This window comes from Dermacentor variabilis, chromosome 6 (genome assembly GCF_050947875.1).
Source record: "Dermacentor variabilis isolate Ectoservices chromosome 6, ASM5094787v1, whole genome shotgun sequence".
NCBI lineage: Eukaryota > Metazoa > Arthropoda > Arachnida > Ixodida > Ixodidae > Dermacentor > Dermacentor variabilis.
The window spans coordinates 181516759-181533024 of NC_134573.1; the positions used below are offsets into that span (position 1 = coordinate 181516759).

Genomic DNA, 16266 nt, shown 5'->3' on the forward strand with positions numbered 1-16266 from the left:
CTTCTGCTATCTGGTGCCCGCATAAAATTTACCTTACTAACGCTTTTGAAGCCGTACAGAATCGCGCTGCTAGGTTCATTCGCTCAGCATATTCCTGCATAAGTCTGTCATCCTTAAAAGCAGACTCTGGTTTACCAACTCTTTCGTATCACCGTTTCAACGCAAGCCTATCATTATTTCACAATTTTTTTTACTGTATTCTCCCTATCGCACCATACATTTCACCACCGGCGCGAACATCACGTCGCACAAGTCATTCATCAAGTGTTGCTCGCCCCAAAATGCGCACTTTCACTTTTCCTTTTCATCGTGTAGTTGCCATCACCAGTTCATCTGCATTCAGGGAAGAAGTGTCAGCGATTATCCCATCCTAGTATTGTTTTAACTATTGTTGTATTTCACCCCTTGTGTAATACCCCCATGTGGGGTCTTAAGGAAATAAATAAATAAATAAATAAAGAAGACCACAGATGCAGTAATATTGCATTTCCGTTCATGTCCATAATACGATTCCCGAGAGAATAAGAGAGAGCACTTCTCAGGACTGTGATCACACAAAGTGATTATGACAGCAAACCCTCCGAGAGATCAGGGCAACAAGCTGCGAATGAACACTGCGCGAATTATGGCATCAAGGTTTCTGTGCCGGCACTCGCGAAGCTTGTCATGGCGTACGTGTTGCATCATCCTCGGTCAGTGAATCTAGAATCCACGGCTCCTGCTTTCTTTCTTTGAGCGAAATTAGTTTTTAACATCACGCTCAATGAAGTTTCCTTGCGTTTGCGCTCCCGTACGTTAAACTAAAATCTTGAAGGGACGTATGCCAAAACGTCCCACATAGATTTTTTTTGCGTTTAATGTACGTAAGGCGACAAAGCTCTTCTCAAACTGTCCATTTTCTCCATACAAATATCGGTGCTCTGTCTGCCTCACAAAAATACGAAGCGATGACTATAAAAGCAAAAATGAGACTCAAGTGGACGCACGCTGGCGCGCGTCTAGTAGGTTCAAACCACCATTACTTGCGAGGCTCTGCAAACGCAAGGCGCGCGGCCTCGAGATTTCTCGTACCGGCGAGCGTGCGTGTAGTTAGGCCTTAAGGAACCAAAGTCCAATAACGACGTCACGAAGTCCCCAAAAAGCAAGAAATATTCACCTCCTACAAGGCTGTCTAAGCGTAACAGACGAGGCTCAAGACCAGTACGAATGTTGGTTTCATGCACTCCGGATTGTAATTCAACGAGGAGTACAAGCATGAAAGCACGCAACTATGTCAAGACGCGGTGTGCAAGTGCCGTCCTCCTGGAATGAACGGTGGCGCACAACGGTCAATGCTCAACAGAGCTGAGCAAAAGCGGAGACACACGTACTGCACAAATGCTACGTTGAGCCACAAGGGCGCCTGTGATGGAAGGCCATTGACGCCTTCACGCTTCTTACTTAGCAAACATGTGACGTGCTTGCCTCAAGAGTTGGGCGCCACGCTACTCAAATCAACAAGCACTGATGTGCGATGTCGAAGCATACATCAACAAGATTTAACAGATCATCTCTAGAAGCGCTGGCGTAAGGAGCACTTGCTGCTTCTGCGCTCAGCAGACGAGGCGACTCCCAAGCTACCAGCACGACTTCAAGTTGGAAACGTCGTCCTGGTGCACGACGACGTTTCGCCGCCTCTCATGTGGAAGCTAGCCCGGGTGACGGAACTGCTGACTGGACGCCATGGTTCATTTGATCGTTAAAAAGGCTGTATAATAAGAAAGAAGGCATTTTTCGTTCTCCAAAACTAACCGATACTCAAAAACGTTGGCCATCAACTTATCAGGCCGTGGCTACCGAATACAAGAAAGCTCTCAAGCACGCCAAGAATTCATTTTTCAATTCTACATTGCCATACCTACTAATTACTAACCCTAGGCAATTTTGGAGCTTAGTCAACAAAGGAGACAATTCAGCTATCACCCTTAAAGACTAATGCAAACAACTAATCCAGCTTGATCATTGCACAAATGTTCTGAACTCTATATTTGTTTCTGCTTTTTTCAAAATCTGTATTCTGCAACCCCTATCTATCTAGGTACTGACTTTTTGCCGATGAGCCCTGTTGTCTTTGATATTGCTCGCACATAAAGACTAACATATAAATGAAAAGTTTCTTTATCGCGTGGCATTGATAATATAAATTCCAAGTTTTTAATCAGGACTAAAGTGTACAGGGTTATAATATTTTCTAACCTGTTCCAGCAATCTCTTCAGACAGCCTGCATTCTGGAAGACTGGAAGGTCGGGAGGGTGATTCCGTTGCACAAGTCTGGGGATAGCCATTCGCCATATAATTATCGGTCCATTTCACTTACGTGCATTCCATGTAAAATAATGGATAATATCATGTCATTTACTCTCACTTTGCATCATTCCTACAGCCACAGATGATCAGCATGCATTTCGCAAGTCATTTTCCTGTGAAACACCACTTTTACCGTTTACAGATGATCTAAATTCCGTACTTGACGGGGTTCAATCGGTCATTGTATATTCCTGGATTTTTCAAGAGCTTTGGCAAAGTTCCTCATCAACAGTTTATTTTTAAATAAGTAAACTTCATCTTGATCCTAACGTTCTTCAATGGCTGCACTCTTTTTTTACCAATTGTTCACAATTTCTCAAATCTAATAACACTTCCTCTGTCACTTCTACAGTTGAATGTTGTGCACCACAAGGCTCTGTGCTGGAACCTTTGCTTTTTCTCATTTATATGAACGACTTACCTGATAGGTTACTCTCATCAATTATTCTTGTTGCGGATGACTGTGTCATATACCGCGAAATTAAAAGTGACTCCGATAGAGGTATTCTTCAGTACGTTATCAACCACGCACTTGACTGGGCTAACACGTGGAACATGGAACTGAACGTTAACAAATTCAAGCACATGCGGGTTTCTCCTGGTAATACTACACTGCCCTCATATCCTCTTAATACTAGTAACCTCGAGTCTGTCTCCTGCTACAAATATCTAGGCGTATTTATTTTTTTCTAATCTTTCTTGGAAGATGCATGTAGACCATATAAGCAACAGCGCTAACAACATCGCCCACAGCAGGTGGTGGATGTCGGCTTCTGCATTGCGTGTCTTGCCGACTGTAGACCAAGGGGTGGGATATACATTTTTACAATTCATTCATCCCGAGTACATCAGTAAATTGGAATCACCTTCCCCGGTCTGTCGTGGCAATATCTGATAATTATAAGCTGAAAGCTGCTTTAATTAACCTGCTGTTGTCATCAACACGAGAAACTTTAGCGCTGTCACCCCTTTCATTTTTGCTCAGCTCATTTTGTTTTCATTTTCTTATTGCTCCCACCAATCTTATTAAAATGGGTGTTCTTTGTTTTGTAGGCATATATTACTGCTTTGAGCGTCATTTCTCGCGTTTTCTTTCTTTGTTGATGAGATCTTTTCATGCTTTGTATGCTGAGTGGTTTAATTTCGTTTCTTTTGTCCTTGTACTTTGCATTATTTATTGTTAATTTCTTTTATTGTATTGATGTAACCCGCACTTTCTCTTTTTAGTTCTATACAAATTCACTGCTGTCTTTTTGTTTTCCACTTTACCGAATTGCCCTGAGACCCCGAGGGTAATGAAATAAATAAATAAATAAATAAATAAATAGACTAATTAATTTTTAGGCCGCGGAAGTGTGTTGCAAATGAATAAGAAGAAGGTGTGCCGAGCAGGAGCGGCGGCCACGAGCGCTGCTCACGAAGTTGCTGTCATAATGACGAACGAGTCAGAGGTCCGGCTTTGGGTCTGATCCCCGTCGTCGTTTGCTACAATAATTAAAAAAAGGAGATGTATCATGTAGTGAAATGCTAATGTGCTGTTTTTTCTCTCTCCCTCGTTGCAGATGCGTTCTTTGGATGACACAATGAGGCGATCGGCAACCTCGGAGCCAGCACAGGCGGTGTCCGGCTGGCGAGCCTCCAAGCCACACACCTGAATCATATGGGCGAGGCCAAGTCGCCATGAACATCCGCGACGCACCATGAACCGTCCAAGCTCTTCGATTAGCGTGACGACAGTGCCAGCACGTGAGCAGTCCAAAAGGGCGCTCACGAGGCTGGACCAGCTTGTGGTGTTTTTACTCTCATGTTGCTACGCGCTGTGCAACAACGCTACCGGTGAGGCAATGTGGGACGTGCAGTGCCCTGTAGTGTGCAAGTGCAGCGTTGAAGCGTCGATGAACATGGGCCTCAACCTGCGAACAGCCAACTGCTCCGGCCGCGGACTGAGGACCGTGCCTGTTGGCCTTCCGCATGACACGCAAGCACTTCTGTTGAACAGCAACCAGCTGACCGACCTCCACAACCAGATACCAACGCTGCGGAATCTGGTAGAGCTGGACCTTTCGCGGAACCATATCAAGCAGCTCGGCCGTGGCATCATCTTTCACAACATCAGCAGGCTAAAGTTTTTGGACTTGTCTCATAATGAATTCAAGACCTTGTTCAACGGTGTGTTCAGGGGAATCGTGCACTTAGAGACGCTTCTAATGAACAGCGTGCAAATCAAGTTCATCGAAGAGCGCGTCTTTGACGGTATGCGCCAACTGCGCGTGCTGACGGTAGACCGCAACCACCTGCCCTCCATCTATCCCGAATGGTTTCAAGACCTGCTCTCCCTCGAGAGCCTGTCTTTATCACACAATCACATTTCGTACGTATACCCGCGCGTATTCCTGCTGCTTCATCGGCTACGCTACCTGTCGCTCGCTCACAACCGCATTAGAGGCCTCAGCGATCAGGCGTTCCTAGGCTTGGACAATCTAACCACGCTGCACCTGGACAGCAACCAGCTGACGCGGGTGCCAGCCTCGGCCCTGCAGAAATTGCAAGGACTGCATACGCTCCACATCGGTAAAAACCCGTTCACGGGGTTCCGCTCGGGCAATTTTGTGGGTCTGCCTATCGTCGAGCTGTTCGCGGACCACGTTCCCACCCTGACGGTGATCGAGCGCGGCGCATTCCGCGACTTGCCGCGACTACAAGTGCTGCGCCTGCACGACAACGCCAGGCTGCAGTACGTGGACGCGCAGGCGTTCGTCAATGTTCCGTCCCTTTGCCAGGTGCTGCTTCACCGCAACAACATCTCGGCGCTCAGCGAAGAACTCTTCCGCAACCTGTCTGCTCCTCTGAACGTTTCTCTGCACGGCAACCCGCTCCTGTGTGACTGCAACGTCCGCTGGGTGGTTGAGGCCGTGTCGGCCCTGTCAAACACGTCCGTTCGCTTTATGCAACCCGAGGAATTGGCCTGCCACAAGCCGCCACCGATGGTCGGACGGGGCCTCCTCAACATATCCCTGGCCGAAGTGCCGGCCGAGTGCCCGCCCTTCCTCGTCGGCACCGTGAACAGCACCGTGCAGCGCAAGATCGGTGACGCGCAGGTGTTCCAGTGCTACGCCCTCGGACTTCCCGAGCCCAAAGTGCGCTGGCTGCTCCCGAACGGTCGTGTCTGCAATGAGACCGGAAACGACGTGCACGTGCAGTTCAAGCCCCCGGGCAGCATCACCATCTACCACCTGAGGCCGGTCGACGTGGGAGCATACACGTGCATCGCCGAGAACAGGCACGGCCGCGTAATCAAGGTGGTCGACCTGGTCGTCGAGAACATCGACATCCACATCTTCCCACAGGGCATCCTCTCGACGTCGGTGACCGTAGTGTGGAACGGCACAGCGCGCAACACATTTCCCCAGTACGAGATCCAGTACAAACCGGATGACGGCGAGGACTCGCTGGTCGGCGCGAGCCCCAAGTCCGTGAGCGGCGCCGAAGAAGGACGTTTCGAATCGGTGACCGTGAGCCGCTTCTACAGGTCATATACGATCAACAACCTCCAGCCGGAGACCAGCTACGTGTTTTGCATCGCAGTGAAGGACGACGAAGGGGACGCGCACATCCAGTTATCGTGCACCCGCGCCCGAACCCGGGACGCGAGCTTCATGCTCCAGGGCATCCACTACACGAGCAACGTGGCCGTGGCCGTAGTGTTGGGCATCGTGTCTACCGCGATTTTCGTGCTGTGCGCGGCCACGATGGCGGCGCGCCGCTACAAGCACAGGCAGTACGAGACGCCGCAAAAATCGCTCGTCAGCAATACGGCGTCACAGGTCGTGCCGCTAGAGAGTCTGTACAGTCCGCTTATGGCCAACGTGGGCTCATGAGGACCCGCACTGCGCGTCGTTTTGCGCCAGCAAGTCGTACACGAGTCGCCTGGCGAATGCTCGACGCGCCCTTTTCTCTGGAAGCAGAGGCACTTGAAAAGCCGAAATGAGTTTGTGTAGCACACTACAGGAACGCTGCCATTCACCTACGCGTTCAAAGTGGAACTGAGATACAAGGCTGAGCTTTATTGTAAGCACTATTCCACCTGAATGTAAGAGGGAAAAATTCAACTGCATTAGGGATATACCCACTCAAGTGACTGCCAGTTATGTATTTGGAGTATATTGCAGCTGTGTGGTAGCGCAAGGCGCTGTGTGAGGTTCTTGGTACTCTCAAAGGTTGTCCAGAATAGGAGACTGAATTTAACACCGGCACTTCTAGGCAGCCCGCATAGGTGATGGCCAGAAACAACCATAGATATTTTTCAGGATTTCTTTCAGTTCCTGTTAGGAAAAAATTCGTGTTTCCAATATATGTTCTTGCTCTTAATTCAGAGGACTCACTGAAATCTCACTTTCTATTTCCTACAAATTTCTACACTAAGCTAATGCTCAATATGAGTGCCAACAGTAGGAATACCTTTTTATTTTAGAAAACTGGTCAGACGATCTCCTGTTTGTTCCTTGGTAAAGCGAAAATATTTAAAAGTAACATAGCATAGACTGGCGTGTTTCACTCACAGCAGTTCGTCAGGCGAAGCGGACTCTTTGCTGGAACAAAACGGTTCACAGCGCAGCCAGAGAACGCAGTTCGACTAGACTACAAGTCTTCGTAGTTCGAGGACAAAGAGGAGGGAAAAAAAGCGTCTCGTGAGACAACAAATACTCAACGACATCATCTAAAAGCAAAGTATCGCCTCTCCTACACGCAAAGCTAATCGTAGCGCCGCTTCTTTCGCCGTTCGTTTCTTTTCGTCTTTCTTTTTGCGTGTAGGCGACGCCTCAATCATTGCCATTGTTGGGAAAGTCGGGGTAGGGAAGAGGGAGAGACGGGAAGGGTTCGCACGTGTCTCAGCTTCTGCTGTTTGCCGGCTTTTTGCGAGTGCAGACAAAATGACACAGCTACGGCATCGCGCAGTTCCGCAGCGCCACAAATGAGCGTGCGCGCGCCTTCGTACTGCCGGTACTTGTGCTATAAGCTTCTTTGTAGCTTGTAATATAAAGTTAACGGTTGTTTCCTTTTTCGAAAGAAATATATACGCACTGTTCTTGAGCACGCACATAGACACAAATTACACGTACAAGCTTTTCTTTTCTGTTCTCGAGGAGAAATTGTAATTTACATTAAAAAAAATTGGGCTACTGTTTTTCGCCAATGCTCAAAGCGGTACAGCCCAAATGGCACAAAAGACAAATGTTTCAGGCGCAAAGCAGGTTTCAAATTCACCACTGTGTCCCTGATGCCTAACAGCCGTTGCGTTTCCTGTATCATACACGAGCCGATCTCCAATATTGTCGCAGTTAAAATGAGGCCGCACCATGTCACCAGCCATTAATCTGGTGCCAATTTCGTTCTACTGCTACAACAGACTTGCTGCAAGAAGCAACAGTTACGAGCTGGGATTCTGCGCAAACATTAAGTAATGGATGCTTGTATTCACTTTGAGCATTAAACGCGCCTTCTGTAAAATGTGCTTTCGTCAGCAATCTTAATAATTCTTCGTGGAATACTTATAATTATCCACACCAAAGGACGTATACAGTTGTGATGTGTTCGAGATGAAGGTGCTGTATAATTGCAGGTATCCCTCATTGCTTCGTTCTTCTTTGTTATGCGGCTCTTCATTATCAGTTTATTTCACCTGTTGTGGTAATGTGGCTCAAGTTCTAGTAAAATTGCCTGAGAGCGAGGTGAACATGTATAATAACGTTAGACAATACATCTACTGAATTAAAAATTTAGTCATACTACCCACCAAAAGACAAGTTGCCCATCTATACTTCAATAATGTTGGTTATGAAATAAATGCTTCAGTATAATAAAGTTTTGATGGTTATTCAAATCTTCACAGTATCTGGTTTTTTACTGAAATAAAACGCTGCAATGTAAACCAACCCGAATTAATCCAGTCTGTTTACACTCGAACACGAAGGTACGTAAGTTGCAATGCGTCATCAATACCTAAGCAAGAAGCCTCTGATGCGACCGAATATCAACTTTGTCATCCAAATGTTTTAAAACGTACATAAATGCTATGATCTTGACGAATGTGTAGCACAGGACAGTGTTGGTCTGAAGGAAAAAGTCGCAGTTTCGCCAGAAAGGTGAAACATCGATTGTGATAGCAAATTAGCACACAACCACACGAAGTAATGATAGCACTTTTATTGGCCGTATCAATTTGTAAACATTCGCTTGTTAGCTAAATTAACAAGCATGGTATCAGCGCGCCTAGATAAGATGAACACATCACACTCGGCGATCGCGGACACTTGTTGTCGAAAGGCTGGCGTGAGCAAACACGGCAGCAGCAGCGAGCGAAGACATCTTCGTGCTGCGTGCCGCTTCAACGCAAACTCATCGCCGAGAACACACATTGCACCGAGAACACATATTGCACTCAAATACGACCCGTCGACGCAGCTAGGATCTGCCCCAAACGCAGATCGCCCTCAAGATGCAGCCGCGCCACCGCGCGCAGCCGCCACCTACGCAGCTGCAGCCGCAGTAAAACGCCGCCCTCCCCCCTCCCCTACTCTTGATGCCGGGCAAGATTCGCGGGCGAGATCGAGGCGCGATCGGCGGCTCCCCTCCCACGCTTTCACTCGCACATGCAGCATAGGGCGTGCGGCGACGGTGTTATTGCCCTTGGACTTTAAACGCAACATCACGGCGACGGCGACGGCAGAAATACTTCTGGATTGTGCACATAATTGTTATCACAATAATAAATGAATCAGAATTATGCCAGAACGACGTGTTCTTGGACTAGTTGACGATCTTCAGAAGTTCCTCAGTATTATAAACTGGGCGCCCATCCCAATTAGATCACAATAAAATTGTCGAAGCGCTAAAAATAAAATTATAACCAAAGTTAAATGTCTATTATGTTTACAACAGTATATCACCGCGCCGAGAGTTTATGCCAAAAACTAGGAGTGAGGTTTTAGACTGGTTAATGGTTATGTTTGATATTTGACGTTTGAAAGGCAGTTGGGAGTGCCCTAGAAGAAGGCACGTGCTATATACCCGTTTTGACCACCTGGTGTTCTTTAACGAGCCGCGAAAGAGCTGAGCGTGAGCATTTTCGCAATCTGCCCCCACTGCATTATTCCCTCCGTTACTGGGGCTCGAACACGCGACGTTGTTCTCAGCTGCTGTACGCCCCAGCCACCTAGTACAGTTAAAAATTAGCGCAGAGGTGTTGAGCTACAGAATGCGTGGGACGCACTCAAAGGACTGTTAGGTTCCTTTATTTTTTTTTGAAAGGTTCTACTAATAAAAGAAATGAACAACCAGGAGCGGATCATTGAGGAATTAAATTGGAATTGTGTCCTCCCCCCCCCCTAGTGCCTAGAACATATTACGCCTCAAGGTTCGTAGATGGCCTTTAGTGAAAGACACATCATGTTCGCGCAGCCAGAGCAAGTTAGAACAGTTCTTTGCTATGTTGCCCGCTGAGGGCGTAACCGGCATCTCACAGTTACTATTACGTTTTACTAATTGCCTTTTACTGTGAGAGCGGTATGGGCAACATGCTCAAAAACTTACCCTTCCAGCAGCGCTGCTTTAACTTGGAACGTGTGAAAGGAGCTTTCAGTACGACATGCTGCCATTCCGTGCCCGCAAATGGACCACTCACCTTGCGGCACATGTGCACCCCTTCTGAGCTGAATGGGGACTGGCGTGCTAGAAACAGGGAGCGTAGGCCTGCTGGACGTACCTCACCGAAACAAGCGTTCATGACAAGAGCACGTGTCTCAAGACACGCGCGCTTGTGTCCGTCTGTTGTTTCTTCCTGTGTCCGTGTTTTGCTGCGCTACGCTAGATATTCCATGATGACCAACCAACAAGCCCATATCATAACCCTCGTCGAATTAAGAGGGAGCTTTAGCTCGAAGGCCCTTACTATGCAAGTATACACGGAAACAAAGAAATCGTTTTTCTCGCCAACCACGCCACCAAATTTGGTGGAACTTCTTGCCTTTGAAAGAAGAAGTTGAAATCTAATGACTCTAAGCAGCATGTTTTTATGTAGACCGTAAGTATTTAAAATAAATATTGCTGAAAACTGTAACATTGAAATAAAAACTAAACTCTGCAGTTTAGCAAGGAAAAACGAGATCATAATTCTGTCAACTGACCCGAATAATACATCTAAAGTAAAGAAAATTGTTCTCTTACATGCCCCCTCTGAAATATACCGCTAATTTGTGAATAGGACTTCAGGGAAACCTTTCTGAGCATTTTAAAAATTTGATGTAATTTGTATACTGAAATTAGCCCACTTTAGATGCTGTAATGGATCCGGTTTTCAGAAATGCAATATAGGCTTTGGTGCAGAGCTGAGGCTTTGTAAACGTCATGCTTACATTTTTTAGACTTAACCCGCTACGGCAATCTCTGTAAAATTTTTTAGGCCCTTAATCAAACTTTTGTTACCTACAGTCACTACAACTTGAAATTCTCTATCACAGGCAAGTAATTTCATTCAAGTCGGTTCATAGGTTGTCTCACAAAAGCGTTTCTTTGTTTTAACGGCACATTAATAGGAAAATCAGGGTTGGTCAATAGCTAAAGCTCCCTCCTGATGCTCCAGATCTTATCCCGTTTTCGTGGTGTTCCTAATGGACGGCCTTAGCAATTTAATTTGCCGAGTAGTAAAGCAGTAGCGCTTCCTGGCCAGCGTTGGTTTCCTCATACCACTATCTTCTACATGCCTGCTTCCCTGTAGCACTGCAGCCATCACCCCTGCAGCTCTCCCGGCATCCGCCCCTTATTCCCTCGGCGCAAGAGGACGTACTCTTCCTACAGGATAAAAGGATAGTTCCTCGGCTTCCTTCGCAACTGTCGCGTTCGATATCAGTTGGGCCCTATACTCTTACATTTTGCGTATACGCAGAGCGCCTTTTTCGTGACGTCACGACGTCACGACATTGTGCAATTGCTCGTATTCCCGCGTGCCCTCGTGGCATCTCGTGCTTGTATGTGTGCGTGTGTGTGGGGGGAGTTACAAACACGTCAAGTCAAAGGTTTGACGAAAGCGCGTCTGGTCATGTTTTACGTTAAAGTACGATAATTACATTCACTAATACCTAAGAAGTAGAATGAGTAGGAGCGACGGGTTGACTGCTTCAAATCACAGTGACCAATCATGACGCCTCCTATATAGCGTCCATAAAACAGACGACAGAGGATGTTCTATCAACCTACAACTCAGCCCGCATCTAGAAAAGGCACTGAGGACGGCAATACTCTTTGACGGTCATAAGGGTTCACCTAGCAAAATAATACTGCAAGGATAATAATTTTCAAAGCCGGTGCTTTGAATATTTCATCCAAGCCGCGTATAGAATTAAGCCGAGCTGAGTAACGGCAACTATCCTAAAGTTGGTTATAAATTTTCTGTTTTGATTTGTGTGCAATTTCCCATTCATCAGAAAAGAATTTGTTTTTGCATGCAAGCATTCTCGCGTTCTGTTTTTCACTAGAAAACAAGATTACAGCAGGTAGAACTTCGACGTGCCGTGGTTAAAACAGGCCCATGACGTGCGAGACACACTTGCGGGGATCCCCAATGCATGGCTGGAAGAGCGTGCGCGATAGGCTGCTTGAAACACTAGTCGGGTGCATGTGCAGCACTGAAAAACGCGGAGCAAGAAGGCTATTGCTCAGAAGTCACAAATTTTAGAAATACGATCACTATTTCCAAGTAGAAATAATCGTACTGCTAAATGGTGACCTCAAGAGAGCGTGTTTGCACTGTACGCTTGCACAGTAACAGCCCACAGACTTGATTTCAAAAATATCGTCAGTTTGCTTTTCATATATTATGTTACCCTATTTTCTCTTCCTTACTTGCAAGGGAAGTTCTATTAACGATTTCAAAATCTCGTAACCGCGATCACTAAGGAATCCCCAGGTATAACGGCAAGCATTAATTATGATGAAAGGCTGCAGCTTTGGACGAGTACTCGTCTCAGGCTATGTAACGCCGACGACGTTGTGCGAGAGAGGAGGGAAATAAAGAGAGCGAAGGACAAAGCGGTTAGCCAATACTGGCCGGCTACCTTGCGTTGGGTAAAGTGTAAAACAAATAAGAGGGCATAAAGGAAGAGAAGATATAAAAATGTTGCTAGAATAAATTGATATCATCGTCATCGTCTTCCAGCTGGCAAAACTTGCATCGCAGTGCCAGTAAAAAACTGTGAACCGTTATGGTTCGCTAATCTTACATGTCCCAGCAACTGCGGACCGAATGGTTCAGCGTACGCAGTTTACCATTGGTTTCACCAGCAACGATATGCTGGATGCAGCAGTTGGTTGACAGGCTCGAATGCGTACTGCGTTGATTGACTTACGTGCCTCAGCCTACCTTATAACAAGAGCAACTTCTGACAAAATAAATTGCCGCAATCTGTCAGCCACTGATGGTTATTCGTCTCTCCATCACAAAACAAGAAGAATAAAGAAATAGAAAACGCAATTACCATCACTAGTTGATGATTTTTACTCAGACCCTTAAGGCGAGTCGACCGATCAAACGATCAATTTCTAGGTAGTCTACGACTCCAGGTACCTCTCTACAACAAAGTGCTTCTTCGAAGGAGCCGAGGCACTCCCCCCGAAGGGCATCAAGCAATCTTGTAAGTGCACTCTGAAGCCCTGTTTGCGAGTGACTAACCTTTTAGGCAGATGCCCATCAATCCTACCGCGTGGCGGGCGCTGCACCCAGCCCACTGTTTCCGATCGTCCCGCCAGATGACGATCGGCGTGCGAGCGAGAATCATTGTTCTCGGGCCGCGGTGGCTCCCCAACTTCGAAAGCTTTTACTGGAAGCTTTCTTGCTTTCTGTCTGAAACCTCAGGATTCACTGTGTGCACCATTAATATATACTTTCGTGGTGTAGTAATGGCGAAGAAGCCCAAGCAGAGAGAGTGGCTGAAGAGTCGGAAGTTACCACTGGGTGGCCTAGCGTCCAGACGTAAAAGGAACACTTAATGACAGTCTCCTTCAGAACAAAGCGCCAGCAGACAAGGGACGTAGTAACGCAAACACTACCATCCTACATTCCAGAGCAGTTGGTTCTACTTGAATCGGTCGAGATGGCAGTATAGCGTACACGAAGTGCGTATAATTGATATGATGGGTCCATCGCATTACAGAGAGTCATGACATCCTTAGGAAAGCTTACAGTAAGCGTGCGTTTCGCCAAGTGAAAACTTGATAAAAATGATAATTCGGCAAAATCAATCATCACCGGGAGGAAGTAGAATAATGCACACGTTCCAATGTGACACACTATTCATTCTAAGTTATTGCGAAATGAGATTCAGAAGCTGTTCTTCAATTTGTTAACAAAAAGGCAGAGAGGGAAAGAAAAAGAACAGGAAGTGCAAGGAGATTGGCTAGACGCACTTCCGGTTTGCTACCCCACGAAGGGAGGATTGTGTTAAGGGTTGAAAAGAAATGAAAGTAGGAGCAACCACTGAGAGTGTTGCTTCGCCAGCACATCGAAACTACAATCGCCCCTTATCGGTAACTGCAGTAATACGCGTATCGCCCACATGCCGAGAGCTCGATAGTCGAAAGACGGATGGGTAAGATAAAAATAATTAAACCCATTTATTTTTTTCCGTTCCCGTCGGTATGAGACGACGGGGACAAAGAGCTAAAGTGAAGGGGAAAAGTCTAGCGCTTAGCTGGCGCTCACAACTCGATATAAACTCGGAAGTGCTCGCACAGTGTCGTAGATCAGACTCTTACTGTGCTGTTACAACTGCACCGGACAAAATATAGGGCAATTACCTTGTTTAATCGCAACGAGACCGACATAAGGCTACAATAGCGCCTAATCTTGAGACGGGAAAAAAATTGAAAACATTCTGGCAGGACAAATATGTGGAAAATAAAGTGAAAACAGAAAAAAAGAAGCAAGGGAAACGTGGCCGAGCTTTTCTGCTGCTGCGTTCCTCGCAATAACGAACGGTTATTATCGCAAGTACTGTCAGCTGTATGGGTGACTATAATACGAACTCAAAATTTATCAATGTCTGATCATAGTTGAAGATTACGTCAGAGACACAGAAATAGCGTCAAGTGCAGTAGTTTAGTTGCACGCGGAAAGAGAGCCTAAGAAAATCATATAGTACAGTAAATAAACACTGTACCGAAGAGCTCATAGACTTCTTAACTAAGTACTCATGTTACAGGAAGCTAATTTCACTCTCCTACCAACTGTATAAATTCACACAAGTTCTTTTTGTCACGCTGTGGTGTAAATAGAGACTTTTAGCTTGTACGCTATTCCGGTAAACGGGAGCGGTTTGGGCGGATTACCGGATGGTCGGGGCGTAAACGTGAGCGGCCGGAGCGGTGAAGCCGCCTGGTGTTGTAGAGCTCAACCAGACAAGCGCATAGCTAAAACTGCAGTAACTCACCATATCCTGCTTCGCCAATCGTGCAAGTTTTTGGCAGCGGCGTAATTGTGAACACGATTACGCCACTGTCGAAAATTTACGCCAGCAGCTAAGCAGAATATAGTAATTAGCTCTGTGTTTGTGTGGTTGAACTTTGCGCCACCAGCTGGCGCCACCAATCTGGCCGCTCACGTTGACGCCCCCGCTAAACCGGAAAACCGCCCGCGCTTGCCCGAATACCGGACATGCTAAAAGTCTCTAATGACTCCGAGTGATGATGCACGGACAATATTGATGTTGTAGGCTTTATACAATGCGTTTGATGAGAGATGATATTGCTTATGTTACTCCTTTTCTCTCTTAATTGTGAAGTCTGATGATGGTTTTGTTCCCGATTGTGTTGCGCTAAGTTCTAAAAGTGAAATAGTGAACGACAACGAAATAGAAGGACGAAGGGCTTCTTCCTTCGTTTTCGTTGTCTTCCGCTGTCAGGGTTACAATTCAGCGCAACACAATCATGAGAGTTCACGAACTAGCACCCTTCATTGCTTTACTAAACATGGCTTTCTTTTTCTTTTTATGGATTTCCGGCCAAGGCGGGAAGAAGTAAACGAATGTACGAACTGATACTGGCAGCCGCGCTAGCTTGCTGGGCACAAACAGTGCCTATATATAGAATGCCCCAGTTATGTAACAAGCTTAAAAAAAAATCAAAGTCATCTATGCGTATGAAATGAACTATATATGCGGTTACCAGCAATAGGAAATAAGAAAACTCCGCAGAATCCATCTCGCAATGACTGCCGACAGTAATGCGTTTAGCATTGAATCAATAGGGCGGTACAACGTGTACTGCAGTGGGACTCCTCTTCCGTGCTTCCCTAAAAACACTCGTCGCCACCTAGCGCCACCACCGCGAAGCCTCCGCGTGGCTTCTGAAATTCATGGCGCGCTGGTGCGTGTGAATACTTCGAAACGTGTCATGCGGCAAGCAGGCTCCTCTGTCGCGCCTCTATCCGGACATGCTGCACCATACGTACAAAATCTTGTTTTAAAGGTACCCTGAAGCACTTTTTACCGAAGTCGAAAAATGCGTTCGAAGTTAAACTAGACTACTTCAGAAGTACGTCACAGTAAAAATAACTGCAGTGCGTTTAACAGGCGTGGAGTTATTGTCATCCATAGATTGCCTATGATCCCCTTCGTGGTGCTCCCGTTGCTTCTTCGAAGTCTTGCACTGCGAAGGCTATGGTGGAGCGGGGCGTGCCCACAACCTTCCGCTTTCTGAACATCACCGTGGCCCGCTGTTAAATTTTTATTTGGATGTTCACGCAGAGAGCATAATTTCTTAATTTGGCGCCTACGACGCACCAGACAGGAGGCGTACCTAACCGTCGTAGGCGCATCTCAGCCAGCCGCAGTGAGCTCAGTGAGCGGGCTCATATAGGGGCACCCTGCGTC

The 16266-nt window shown here is 46.6% G+C and overlaps 1 protein-coding gene across 2 annotated transcripts in view; it reads left to right on the forward strand.

The window, feature by feature from the left end:
* Positions 1 to 8229, forward strand: part of LOC142585912 (leucine-rich repeat neuronal protein 1-like) — a 158157-nt gene extending 149928 nt beyond the window's left edge. For both annotated transcript variants that reach the window (XM_075697003.1, XM_075697004.1), the window contains exon 2: positions 3910 to 8229. In XM_075697003.1, the coding sequence (XP_075553118.1) occupies positions 4048 to 6225 (2178 nt within the window). In that variant the 5' untranslated portion in view covers positions 3910 to 4047 and the 3' untranslated portion in view covers positions 6226 to 8229. The remainder of the gene's footprint in view (positions 1 to 3909) is intronic.
* Positions 8230 to 16266: the final 8037 nt, after the last annotated feature.